Source organism: Diadema antillarum, unplaced genomic scaffold (genome assembly GCF_040938485.1).
Source record: "Diadema antillarum isolate AM-2024a unplaced genomic scaffold, OU_Dant_1.0 seq00000369_RagTag, whole genome shotgun sequence".
Lineage (NCBI taxonomy): Eukaryota > Metazoa > Echinodermata > Echinoidea > Diadematoida > Diadematidae > Diadema > Diadema antillarum.
This window is the reverse complement of record NW_027271370.1, coordinates 1,169,269-1,184,006: the sequence shown is the minus strand read 5'-3', so window position 1 is coordinate 1,184,006 and position 14,738 is coordinate 1,169,269. Positions and strand designations below refer to the sequence as shown.

At 39.4% G+C, this 14,738-nt stretch overlaps 1 protein-coding gene across 1 annotated transcript; it reads left to right on the top strand.

Moving 5' to 3' along the window:
- The first annotated feature begins 1,273 nt into the window (after positions 1-1,273).
- LOC139731405 (uncharacterized) lies at positions 1,274-14,105 on the top strand. Its single transcript, XM_071642293.1, has 2 exons — positions 1,274-1,723; positions 12,667-14,105. Exons 1-2 carry the CDS (start codon positions 1,274-1,276, stop codon positions 14,014-14,016), a joined length of 1,800 nt encoding a protein of 599 aa, XP_071498394.1. The 3' UTR covers positions 14,017-14,105.
- The last annotated feature ends 633 nt before the right edge of the window (positions 14,106-14,738 follow it).

Sequence of the window (14,738 nt, the reverse complement as noted above, 5' to 3'; positions counted from 1 at the left end):
CGATGCTTTGGTTCTGTGCGGTAAGTGTTGCTCTTTACAACTGATAATCTTCAAGCAAAGGGATCATTCATTCAAACAAAGAGAGGGTGAGGGGTACAACTGACCCTTAACCGCCCCCAGCCCGCAAGCCCAAGCCCATCCCCGCCCCCTCGCTTAAAAAGGAAAAAAGTTCCTCTCCTCTGCCTCAGGAGGTAATTATGCTTAGAGATGTGTCAAAGTTTACATGAAGTCTCATTTCCGTTTTTATAGTCTTATAAACGTGCTTCAGTATTCAGCTTTCTATCCATTCTTCGAAGACCTTTACCCAAGGTCAGTCCAACTTACCACACTACTTTATCTCTTTTAAGCTAATGTTGCAGTGTCTATACGTTAAGATTAACCAAGTCTTTTCAAATTCGTTGAGAATTTTTGTTACCATGTTAGCATAACAGTTGCATAGGTTTGTTGAACGAATTATGTTATTATAGAATACGGGGATACGGAGAAAATAAAGGGGAAAAGTCACTAGACCAATTGATTTAAGATAGTAATTCGATCGAAATATGTCCAAGTTCATCACACAGTGCTCATCAGTGGCAAATCCAGAGAGAAAATTTATACCGCCGAAACACAGAATTTTGATCCATACTAGCTGTTAAGATTTCGTTTAAGATGAGGGACATAATGGAGTATATTTGGGTTAACGTGACAGCACTGATGTGAACAGGGTAGAGTCACAACGAAACGGGCTAAAAACTTTCCTCGTCGATGACACGTGATCTGTACACGTCAACAGAGCGAACCTCGGCAGGCTTGGTAAAAGGGGTAAGCGAAGCGTAGATCGTCACACTCACCATGCTCACTCGAGAACCTGCGGCATGGCATCCGGCTGACGAGTTTGATCTACGCTTGTGACTAATCGGCAACATGAAAATCATAAGGGTTTTTGTCAAGGGATATTGCAAGCTACAGTGATGAATCTCATGCGTTGGAGGGTATTTGGATATACCTGTGTAACATCTTTATCGCCTTAAACTGTTAAGGTTGCGTTGTACGAATGCTGAAAGGTATTTTATCCACTCACGAGAAGCTATGCAACGTTGGCACGATAACTAACTTGTCAAAGCTCTTTAGTGTACTGTCTGGAAAGTCTACAAGAGATCGAAAGTTTACACGAACTATCTCACAAAAGGAGAGCATGACTTTCTATCTCATTTGTTGAGAGAGTTAAGTTCAAGTGATATTTTGAGAACAACTAGTCTTTGTAGATTATCGTAGTCGTCAGGGTAGCATCATGAAGCAGGCAACGGCGCTGGTATTATCGCTAACAGTACTGATGGTGGGTGCCATCAATCTCCGCGAGGGCCCACGCTCCGTGCAGGTTCGCCCTGGTGTCATGGTGACACTTACATGTGATGTTGACCAGAAGGGTGGGACTACCGTTTACTGGAAACGTCGCGAGAGCAACGAGTACCTCAGCCACGACCGCAACATCTACATGCGTCTTCCCGCGGATCGTCGAAGACGGTACTCCATCGTTGGCAGCCACGCCCAAGATGTGTTTACGCTGCAAATTGCAAATGTCGAGCTCGCAGATGATGGGACTTACCAGTGTGGTTACGCAGACGGACTCGGACGTTTCAACGTTTTGGCCTCGGCGCGGCTCACGATCCTCATCGCACCATCAGCGGAGTCGCCCATGTGTTTCGTCAACACTATTAGCGGCAATCCCAAGCAGAGGAAGGTGAGAGAAGCTCATAAGATAATTTGTTTTGTTTCGTTGTGATTTTTTTTTGTCGGTATGTTCACGCAGCAGCTGTATACAGCAATTAGCAATTCTGCAATTCGGCAATTAACTTTCACGTGATGGTGGCCATGTCTTAAGTTGCTTAACACATTCATGCTTATCCTGTTACTATAGTTCGAAACAGAACTGGGGTAGGCCTACATGCACCGTGACATGGGTATGATTTGTGTGACACCAAGGTCGCGACTTTTTTTTACTCTATTTTCCTGGTACAAAGTGGTGAACAACATGAACAATTTTCTTTTTGTCAAATTAGATTGTTCTTGAGTGTGTATGTGTGTGGTTTTTAAAGTTCAATTAGTTTTTTTTCCCCCACAATATAACTAGAGCGTTTAGTTGAACAGAATGTCATTCGGTTGGTTATGTATTGCCTCTTCATCAAATGATCAATGAAGGTAATTTTGCATAGACCCATTTTTAGGTCTTCCAAACCTCTGGCTATCCTATTACAATCTGTATCCTTGTCACAGGTTACTTCAACGAAGGAGTCTCTTCGACTATCTGGAAGAGGCTTAAATTGGCCAAGGACGTACAAAGGCTCTTTCGATGTATTTAGTAATATGGGTCGCCATCTCCCTGCCAGATTGTCTGCAATTAATTGGTCTCGCCATCCTGCTGTCCTACGAAATTTCATTAGTTTGTGTGTGTGTGTGTGTGTCTGTGTGTGTCTGTGTGACTGTTTGTGTCTATGTCTGTGTCTGTGTCTGTATACCCTGTGTCATCCACTAAGACGGTCCGTACGTTTATTTGTTTTTTAACTTTGCAAGCGACTCCATGTCCTTGCCTTATAGCCTTTACCATTACAAATATTATATATTTTATACCACATTTTGACCGAGTACCATTTGGCAGGTAGCAAATATATCACTTTGTAATACTAGTATGACAGATTTTGATAATTATAATATATTTTTTTTTCTTTCCTGCTTTTTCAGATATGCTTAACTGCAAATGTACGACTTCGCATTACGCCATCAATACCGCAGCTTGTTATGTTTGATAATTAGTTGTTTTGTGTTCCACATACGGAATTATCGACAAAACCCGAAAAATATAACTTTCAAGTTTATATAGATTACATTGGGAGCCCAGGTTTACATCATCTACGAAATGCATTATTTGCTATTTATGTGATTCATATATCGAAGAAGCTGAAATTACAAGCACGGGTGGGCAAGGAAGTGTCATTGCTTATATTATCATGATGATCAATTTGTTGTCCCTTGAAAACGGCGAATCCATTTCATTTACAATAATTACGATGCTTGTCGATTGCTGCAAATTCGGCTCTACACTTTGTCATAAAGAAACAACCTTCCGAGATAACAAATAATGATTTATATTTTTAAATGCACATGTATATTGGATATTACAAGCCAGTACCGAAGCACCACCAGACGCCGTATGACCGTGAACATCTGTCCGTCCTATGTCTGCGGTATGACTGTGTACATTGGCTGCAGCCCTGGTGAAAATTGGTTTTATCAACTTTCCTCATCATCGAAGGATGTGTGCTGATTAATCTAATTAGCGTTAAGTTGAGGAAACTTAGAGCAACGAGACTCGTCCTAGCCGACTATGGATGAAGTCATGAGGAGCAGGCCGAGACGCCCCATGATCCCATAGTCCCTTGTGTACATAATAATTTTCTCTTTTCATATAACTGTAAAAGCTGAATTGATAATCTTTTTTTATGAGATGGGAAAATGAGAACAATGCAGCAAAGTTCTCCGCAAGTTTTGGCCTTTGAAACATTTCTTTGAAAACGAGTAGGCTAGGTTTGGCATGATAGGAAAGTTTAGTGAAATGTGATAAAAATGGTGCCATAACTCATAGACATAACCATCCGTCACTGGCCTGACATATTTGTAGACATTGTCTCCGTTTGTTTTGACCTGTTGATTTTGCCGTGGTTGCGCGTGCGCGGGTGCGGGCGTGCGTGTGTGTCCTTGTACGTTTATTTGAGATCGATTTTCAAATTGGTACATTCTTTGCGTGCACGAATTTATGTTGTCAGGAAGCATTAGTGAGTGGAATATAATAACTATTATGCCTTTTCTTTGTGTGCATATATGTCTATTCATTTTTGAAGAATGAAATTTCTGCGGCTTTTTAATAAAGAATTAGGAAAAAATGTTGACACCCGATATTGCTTTGCTCCTCTCCTGTAGGGTTTCTGTTTATGTCCCCGTTAATCGGCAAATCCAGGCAAGTGAAACATGTTTCCTATGTTATCAAATCTTCTCTCTAGCTAGCAACAAGTATTTCCCGCCAGCCTTTTCAGCTTTTTCATATGTCTTTAGTAATTTCAACCATGATGACAACATAAAAGATAAGTATTTCTTTTAAAAGAAAATCAAGAAGTAAGGGCTGAAATCTAAATTCCTGATCACCCAGTAAGCACAGGTAATCTGCATTTTTTTTTTTTTTTTGCTTCAAGCATTCTAATGTTTTCACGGAATCAAAGCGACCTAAAGTATTTGTAACTCCATAAAGATGAAAACAATAAAAATAACACTGGTCTGCTGGGCGCATTGCCTTAATCCCTCACATCCGATATGAGATTTCCAAATATGCGTCAAATGCAGGTAGATGTTAAAATGCCTTCATGTGGAAGTCCTGGATTTTCGTCGTTTCAACGAATCAAAATTTAACTTCCTCAAAATTCGTTCCTAATCTCCATGTAGTTAACTCAGATATGGCTGGCAGCCGTGTTAATGACAAAGGAAGCTGTCATAATCCCTTGTTTTTCGTGGACATATTTAGATATTGATGTATGCAGTCCGTTCCGATTTCATATGTGTCCTGATTCTACTCTCACTTGTGTTTGGCATGTCAAACAAATACATGTATGCTCGAATTTCTGGACTTCCCATACCCTTTTCACCTCTATTTCTATTTTTAAAGGAGTTGTTATAGACCTTTCGCTACTCTATCCCGAAATGAGCGAATTGATTAAGTGAATAACTAAACAGAGGACAGTGTTTAGTTTATCTTGCTTTGTTTAAAGACACCAACTGATAGTTTACAATTAATATCCCTCCAGCGTTTTTACATAAACATGATAAGCAGAAATTACAACAACTGCATCAGAATGTAAAGACAGTGATATCATTTTCCCTCAGACTCTTACAGTATCCTACTGCACAATAGTAGCAAAGTATCAATACACGATATTTGATATACAATCAAATAATGTCATAATGCAATATGGACGATAGGTTATTCCTAGGAAGTGTCTTAAGCGTCAGATTCAAAGTTAACGATGACTCGATCTTTTCTGATACTGAGAAAAGGAAGGACAAAATCACCTGCAAAATGATGAAAGAGAGATAGATCATAACGTGGGAAAGATGGATTAGCTGAAAGATAAAATTTATATCTAAAACGACAACGGGATGGATCATACGATGTGTAATATTCTTCTCATGCGCGTGATAAACATCGCTTCCTTATGCATGTGTCATATCAAGTCATTCATATTTCCTTTTTATGTTTTGTTATGCTTAAAGACGTGATGCCTGGTAAGCATGTATAATTAGATACGAGTTCGATTTCACTTGATACAAAGAACAACGGTAGCGTTATCCATAATTAAGACCTGATTATGATATACGTTGATGTAAGACAAATGCCAGACCAACGTTTTCACTGCATGCATCTTTCCAGGTCATATAACCAGCAAAATTATTTAAAGTGAAATGTCAGGCTAACGATCAAGATGCTATCTCATTTGCATTATTGTGAGGGAGGTTGAAACCAAAATCACCGACATGGTAAAAACGTGTGAAACTTTGGGACATCACAACTTTCGTTTTTCATGACAGGTATTTAGTAACAAATCTTTCATTCTCTCCCTGCGATTTCTCATCAAGCTGGCATGGAGTACCGTGGTATTGCGCTTCGGTGTAGAATAATACGCAGAAGTAATTCCGCAGTGAAAAAAAAAAAAAAAAATTGGTTTCCTCACTGTTAACGAGGTGCATGTATTTATTGTCTCAGTGATCACGTGGTCAAGACTAATTACTTGGTAGTGACATTCGCCAAACTTTCCTGTATGTTACTCGTACTTTCGTTTTGTTAGTCAATGATGAGCAGACTTCACAGACAAGTCTTTCACTTCTCTGCGTGTTCGTGCTTGGTTGACAAGTCTTTACATTAACTGCAAAACAACAACGACGACAACGTCATTAACCAAAGGATAAGGTTGATTGCCTATGATTGCTACGTAACACTTCAGTGTGCTTTGAAAAGTATGTCATATCGTTGTGAAAGGATATTAGATGAGGAAACTAGTCTCACGATGATCCGTCCGTCCGCCGAAAGCTGTTGATGTAATCTGAATGTGATGATGTACAAATATCCCTGAGCCAATATTTATGTGAGATTTAGCGGCAGTCTGTGTCATTTCAGATGGACTGACATTATTCCGGGTTCGAAGACATCATCATGCAGGCATTATATACAACAGGTTTGAAGGCAAAAATATAAACTGACGTCCAAGTTACGTCACTAGACCTGGGGTCTCTCCCCCCCCCCCCCTCCCAAACCTCCACAGATCCTTATAGCTAATGTGTTAAAAGGCTAATAGCGGCCCTATTTGACGTTATCACACTTTCAGACACGCACCAGGATCCCAGGGTGAACCTGCATTTAGCGGGAAATCCATTTCGATGAAATCCATATTTCGTGGGAAATCCATTTCGAGCACATATCGGAAATATTCAGCTTGGGCGCCTTTCATTTGGTAGTGTTATGTCTAACATTAAAAACTTATTTTAACCCATTAATTAATGGGGAATTCCTGTACAATTACTATGTTGTCAGCATTTAAAAGGGTAAGTCTGAATGTCACTGCTTACCTTTTCAGGAGAAAAAGAAAATAATATGATGAAACAGATAAGCCCGCACAAAGTGAAAAAATGTTTTGATCGCCAGTTCGAGAAAGAAACAAGAACTAAAACTGTCCAAACGTTGTTACTAAAATCGTGTTCGCCGGACTTTACTCTATCTTTAAAAGTCAACTTAAACATGTGGAATCGAACTTTCCCGCAGAGAAAAGGCCTGTTCACAAATACGTGGATAGCAAAACCGGACTTATACTTATCTAGTGTATATTGGTTATGTCTATACTTAAAGGTATGTTGCGCTCCTCAGAGAAGTTATGTACACATATTCATTAATTTCCTCGCGGTAATTATCTTTTTTTTTCATTATTCTGTTTTGCTATACCAATGACATTGAAATTATTTTTATCACTTTAGATACCTGCACGTTATCAAATAATTATTTGCATCTGTATGTCATATTCTTGTGGTATTTAAGCAGAGAAATCGATCACTTATACACTCAAACATTCCTACACTGATAGATTATAATCATCGTTGTCCTATTTCGAATGATAAGCATATAGTGGTCATGCACTCTTCAAATCAAATTCAAAATCAAATGTAACTATCACTTTTAATGGTGGCATGCATGACGAAGAGGAAATAAGCCATGAGTGAGCACACGTGGGAGGAACTAGCAACCACGCAGTTCATTGTCTTTATGTTTTTATATCAATATTTTAGCTGCACTAAAACAGACAAAGGACAAAAAACAAACAAACAAACGGGAGAAACCATACCGACAAGTTGCCCCGACCGACATCATAATAAGCATTCAAATTCTCATGTCATTGCCCTCAAAACTTCCACACATTGGATTGTTCTGAACACATAAATCAAGTATTCGCTTTATGTCAAGTATATGACTGTCATGATCTACTGCACACCGTAGACACTTGAAGAGTATAGCCTAATATACAGTGTCTCTCAATATAGTACAAAGATAACGGATGAATAAAGGTTGTTAGTAGCGTCCTCACCGACTAGAACCTGCTGACAGTTTCGTCATGCGTCTTAGTTGCTGTTCAGTTTTATGTCTCCTCTTTTGTTGCCATTAAATATCTTTTTTTAAAACCTCAACTCAGTGTCTCGATCCAATTTTAGAAAATAAGTGTCTGTCCCTACATGTCTGTTTTAAGAGCGAAGCCCGAGTTAGAACAGAGAGAAAAGTCGAACAAATTTTGTATAGGTCGATGGCTGTTGAGGCCTAGGAGAAGGTTTCATTGCTGCCTTGAACACCAGATGACTTGCCTCGAAAATATAATTAATTTTTCTGAATGGAAGATCCATATTATTTTTAGACCTGATGTTGAAAGTGGGTTCTATTAACTCTGACAGCCCATGATTACGAAAATCATTTCACATCTTTTTTTTTTCAAGACCTGCAGGTTTCCCTACACCTGGGCAGCGTTTCATAAAACTTGTCAGTCACTGACAACTGTTTTACGCTGCTTTAATCCTTACATCTGATTGGCAGAAAGCAAATTGGTCAGTGAAAATTCCTGACAAAACTCTCGATGAAATGCTCCCTCATATTATTCACGAAATGACAGTGATATCTAGAAAACGTGTAATTTTTTTTTTTGTAAGTCGTTCAATTTGCGCATGTTTAACAAAAGACACAAATTCATGAAAGTTTAATGAGTGATTTGACCTTGGTGATTATGATAGTTATAAGTGACGTTTTTGTTTTAAATCCCCACCACTCTCTGCAAGACTCTATCTAGTTATCAAATTTCGCTGAACATGGCCTTACGCGTTTGCTTTTGATAGAACTTAAACACCTAAAGGGTATACACACGTGGGCATTGTATCACATAGAAGTGAAGTATTCAGTGAATGTAATTATCTTGAAGACTATATGAGATGCACATGTGCAACAGATAAATGCAACTGTGAACACTGTATTGGCAACATGATAGCGCTCCAGACAATCAGAAAATTCTTTGTTCATTAGCTTCATAGTATAAACCATACGAGGGAATAGTTTTACATGCGCAGTTATTATAACATCTAATGACTAGTAAATACACATTCGCATAAGGAATGTGTCCCACACGGACATTCCGCAAAGAAAAACAGAGATGGGAAACATCAACCGCCCCAGCAGTTCACCTTTTCAAGCACGAAAGTTAGTATATGTATATGTTTTAAAGTGTAAGAGATGATAACGTGCTCATGGAATGAAACCTCCACGATGTTTCTTCGTTGCTTCACCGGAAGTGGTCGAAGGGTGGTACTCCTTAATTCATGGATCCCCAGAGGATTGACAACGAAATATAGGGAGATGGAGATCATTTTCAGATGATAAAGATTGCCCTTATCCTCCGGTCGTTGCGATTTTAGATCAAATTTGCCCGTTCCTCTCTTGCCTAAAATATAAAAACACCGACATATGTTTCCAAACTATATCGTTGACATGGATGATAAAGAGATACATATTTACGCTACGAATGATTTTCGTGGAAGCTTCCTGAATATCACTTAATGCTTCAGGAAATTCGAATCATTCAGAGGATGGAAAGGAGGTTCTCAGTTGGATGTAGGAAGCATAAAGAGTCCAGATAATATCATGGCTTTCCCACCGTCACCCTGGTTTCGAATCAAGTCCTCGACTGGCGGTCTGGTATTTGGTTCCACCCAGACTGAGACGTCACGGTGACATACAGAAGAGGAAAAACACTGAGAAAGAGAAACTATATAAAAGAAAAGAAGAAAGAAAGAAAGAGGAGAGAGAGAGAGAGAGAGAAGAGATGGAGAGACAGACATGTAGAGGGAGGCGGGGTTAAAGTCTGATGAAAAGCAAAATTATAAGAGGAGTTGACTTGAACATGATCAGTAAATGTAACAGGGACGGCAATGTTTGTCCCTGATCTACGGAGATATGGTGTCTGTCCTAGAAGATGCTGACACTGTGTATTCTGGCCACGGTTGTTACACTTTAATACGACGATGCCGGGAAGAAGGCGGTATAAAACAATACTGACTGTTCCGAAGCTTATCATTACAGTCAGGCCTGATCAAGGAGTGACAACTGCACTGCACAGGAATTTTCAACACCACGAGTAATTAGAAGTCATCCAATTCTAGATTTTCTCTTTTTTCGTATGAAAGAGTGCTGTCCTTCATAATCACATATATGTGATTGTCATTCGTCACAAAGATGAAGTATCTGATATGCAATTGAGAATGTTATTGACATATATATAGATCCGAACCTTGTGATTTAATCGTAATCAGCTATCATACCTGCGACCCTCATTGACACACCAAACATGGCTTTAAAGGAAGTTGATATTACATTGGGAAATGACGATGATGTGAAATCCCAAAATACTTGCAGAATTTGCAGGACATGTAGAAATCATCCACGTAGCTTTCGAGATACAAACCAACGAGAAATTACTCCCGTGCAAGTACTGGTGCGTGCAGGTGTTGCCTGACTATACTTGGTAGAGATGATCACACCTGTTGAGGCGACATACTTTGAGATAAAGGCTGTCAAAAAAAGACATAAGCACACTTACATGCCATCTTCACCTTTTAATTTCCTTCCAAGCTTTCTAGAGCTCCATGCTGTAAAAAAAAAAAAATATTTTGTTTAAAGTAGACCTAGATCTTGGACATGATTGCTCGATTTTGGACGAAATGCATATGATGATAGATTCATGGGTGAATATATAGGCATACGCAATAAGAAAAAAACGAATGTGGACGTGACAGTTCACTGAAAAACAAAAACAAAAACAAGTAATGTTCATTGTGTTAAGTGTGCTGTACTTTTTGAGATATATGATTATTCGGACACATGTCAGTGCATATGTTGCGATGAATTATGATACAAACCGTGAAACTAAGGCTGTAATGTGCTATCTTTTATATATTGGACATTGCATTCCACTTAATAATATATGAAGCAGGGTACATGAAATTTACATATTGACCATTTGTTTGATTACAGTAAATTTCACTAACAAAATGACCCCACCCCATCATGACTGAAACACGTGCATAATACACAGATTACTCGTGAAACGGTGTATTAGATACGCATCGAGATTAAAATGGTGTTCACGTGTGTTCACCAGAGTGGGTGGAGGTGATTTCCCTGGCTTAGATATACTGAGATATCCAATATGAACTCGAACATATGACATCTGCACCTTTGAAATTGCCCCTAAAGGTATCAACTTTAAGCCTTACTCACATATCGACTTTGAACTTGAATCGATTATCGTGGCAGAAAGGCATACAATAATACGACAACTGGACGAGAGAATGGGAGATAGAGAGCAATAAATAAATAAATAAATGAATAAATGAATAAATAAATAAATAAATAAATAAATAAATAAATAGATAGATAGATAGATAAATAAATAAATAAATAAATAAATAAATAAATACGAGTATTCACCTCGTTACTCGTGCACTAGCACATATGCCAAAACCATCTGAGGAAGAAAGAAAGGTATTGGAAGTAATTTATTCAGGCCGTTCACTGAAAGTTTCGTAATATATATTATGCTCACCTGATTCTCACCTGATTTAGCCCATAGAACAGGATGCGATATGCACTGAAATGATGAGGAATACCATATGACACATATGACAACATGCTATAATCTAAAATATGTAACAGAGTAGCCACAGTGTTTGCGTATACGAACAGACATCTCAGTGGACAGACGTCTCAGTTGGCAGGCATCTCAGTGGTATGAATTAGTCATCAAATCTAAGTCATCTCTCAATCAACAGAGAAGACTTCTCTCTGATTTTCTTTTAATCATCAAAGTCGAACTTTATTCACCTCGGAAATTTCTATTCCTCTCAGATTGACTACTAGTCTCTCAGTTGAAAAAAAGAAGAAGAAGCAAACAAACAACAGACAGTTATTATATAAACACACTGGTCAGAGACAATAAGTACTACAACATGAATAGGATGAGGATAGACGAACAAACACTGAGGGGGTACTTAGCAACCATTTACTAATATCCGCATTGCGCGGCGTTACGGATATTAGTAAATCTTCACCGCATTTATCTCTTGAGCCATATATATATATATATATATATATATATGACTGTCTTATTATCCATGTAATCTCGTCGTATCATGAAAGACTAGAATAACGTTGTTTATAGAAAGACGAGTAAAGTCGTTTTGGAAAAGGCAGTTAAAGGGGATCAACTGTTTGCTTTTGCCTGTTCGTTTAATTGCTTTTTGTACGAAAAGATAGAGGATGTATTTTCTTATATACTTTTTATACGAACGTGCTTTGCGTTATAAATGATCCCAAGTACAGGGAAACTTTGTGATTAAGCTTTAGCTGCCTTAAAAGCTCCCAAAACGCTGCAACTCTCATTGCCGAAGTATGTTGCTATAACTACCTGGTTTAAACTCCGATTCATGTTTGATTTTGTTTGTTCTTCGGTGTCTTTGAAATTTACGATAAAGTGTTCCATAGCTGTGCGGTTAAATTACAAAACACGAAGCAAAGTCAACGTTAACTGTGTATGTGTGGTGGGGGTGGGGGGCATCTGCATAGGACATTCTAATTACCACGCGAGAAATCTTTCGACTTATTTGTGAATTTGCAATATCAGCTTTCCCGACTGCAAAGGAAATTAAGGGTTCTATTTCGATAAATGTCGCAGTCACATGGTCTAGATGGCTATTTTGAATTGCCCATGGGCCTCCACATTTGATGATTTTTATCAACATTACAAATGGATGTACATTTTCCCCTCTGCGTAATTTCATTACATGTATAGTTTACTAAGTTGCAAAATTATTTAATCAAAGTGCTTTTCCCCCCTGATTTTCAGCAATGCTCACCTCTCTCTCTCTGGTAATGAGTATTTATTGATGAATGTAGCTTGTTAGTCATGCCATCATGACATTACACAAACCTTCATGGTTGTGGTTGTTTTCCTATCCATCTAATCGGCATCTACTATTACTTCCCCTCGTATAATTCTTCTGTAGGTTGGCGATGTAGTTGACCTGATCTGCAAGACAGAGGGCGGCAATCCCATTCCGGACCTGACGTGGTTTCGTGGAGAGGAAGAGCTTGAGGAGAACGAGAACAGACGATTCGCTGTGCACCGCCAAATCCTTCGTCCACAAGACGCCAATATGAACTATACCTGCGTTATGCGAGGACCACTCGTCACAGAAAGGAGGGCCTGCACTTTATTTCCCATGCAGACTCCTCCAGAGGTGAGAATCGAACCAGCCTTGATTTCAGCCAGGATTGGCTCCTCGGCCATATTTACTTGCTCAATGATAGGCAGCAACATGGAGGTGCGAAAGTATTCATGGAACGTAGACAAAACCACGGCTCAGACTGTTCTGAGTGCTTCGGGTAGAATGACGCTGACACACAGCGACCAAGTCCTAACCATCAGCGACATCCAGGGAGAGGACAACGACATGGTGCTAACATGTCAGACACAAACTACAACTGGCGAGTTACTGAGCAGCACAGCCAGACTTGTCATCGTCGAACCTACAACAATGATGACAGAGGAACTACCAGAACAGACGACCACCCTTAGCCCCACTGGCAATGAAGACACGGGCACGAGACGATCATGGCAGCGTGCCATGCGACCCACAGGATACAACACCGAACTACCAATCACCGAGGAACTCGATAGATACGCCACCACCGAAGTCGACGTCACAGTGGAAATGAAGCCCAAAGTTCCAGCATTTCTGAGAAAAAAGACATTCTTATACACCTCCGTGATAACGGGAGCTGTTATTGTAATATTGCTAATTGTCATAGTGGTGATCGTCAAAGTTGTCAAGAAACGACGATGGAAGAACGTCGGCATCACTGATCCAGTCATGAGGAAGGTACACGGCAACAGCGACGGATATGCGACGATCCTTGAGATGAAACGAGATAACGGCAGTACCTACCGAGGAGCGGCCACTCTTCCCAACCTCAAGTCGGATCGTAGACTCAATCTACGTGGGGGCAGCAGCCTGTCTTTGTCAGCACGAAGTACTGCTGGAAAGAGTGGGGCCTCCAGGCTCTCTCCTCTCTACGCCAGGGCGGACAAAGTTCGCGGTGGTCACCACGAGCTCTTGGCTGAGTCAAAAGACAACCCTGCCGACCCCCAAGAGCATCATGACCTGGTAGAGCACTGTAAGGACTCAAACCAAGCTGGCGACTCGTCAGCACCTTCTACACTGTCGAATAAAGACTTGAACGTTGAGGGACTCATTTATGCCGATCTCATTCTTAATGAGAGTGATTCTCCAAAGAAGGCTCCAGCTATCAAGGGAACTCAGTATGCAAGCATTGTCCCACAGGGAAAACCCTGAATACTTCTCTGGCTCCAGGCACTTGTACCGAGTTTGGTCATTTACTTCTTTTGATTCCTTGTTATTAGCTTGAGAATGGACAGCATTTATGAGCGATACTCGATTGAGCTATTTTTCCAAGCTGGAAACCACTTTTCTGTTTATTCTTCTGGTGCCCAACTGAATGAAATGAAACACTTTATTTAAGACAGTTATTTGATAAAGCTACTTAAGGAAGTTTCCTTTACTTGTTTATCAGAATTGATTTTTGGTAATATTATGTTGACATCATAGTTGTTGCAAAGACTATGATTTTTAGTGGTGACGAATATTATGACTTGTCGCTAACATATGGATTTCATGATTATGTGTTCTTCATATTTGTATTCTTTACGCTTTCATTTTGAATATGACAATGGTTACTTTGCTAATCACCTATATAGTATTTCTCACGATATATTGAGGGTAAGAGTCGTGGTGAAAATCATATCATCTATATATACTAACTATGATCAGTAAAGGCTTGCATACATCCTTAGATCATTGTGTTACTTGATACCTTCACGAATTTCCTTTATTTAGCTTTCATTGGCTGTGCCTTTGATCGTGAAAAAAATGATACTGCTGACAGAATAGTTAAAGCAAAAAAGTATAACAAAATATGAATCTTCCCGCCAATAGTATATATTTTTATATGTGTAAATAATGTTTTGTAAACGCTGAATGCTGGTTCATTCGTATTG

Bases quoted from the DNA above. Each gene is read 5' to 3' on its own strand.
- LOC139731405 (XM_071642293.1), top strand. From the start codon at position 1,274: ATGAAGCAGGCAACGGCGCTGGTATTATCGCTAACAGTACTGATGGTG. The intron at 1,724-12,666 runs GTGAGAGAAGCT...ATTCTTCTGTAG, and splicing joins GCAATCCCAAGCAGAGGAAG to GTTGGCGATGTAGTTGACCT.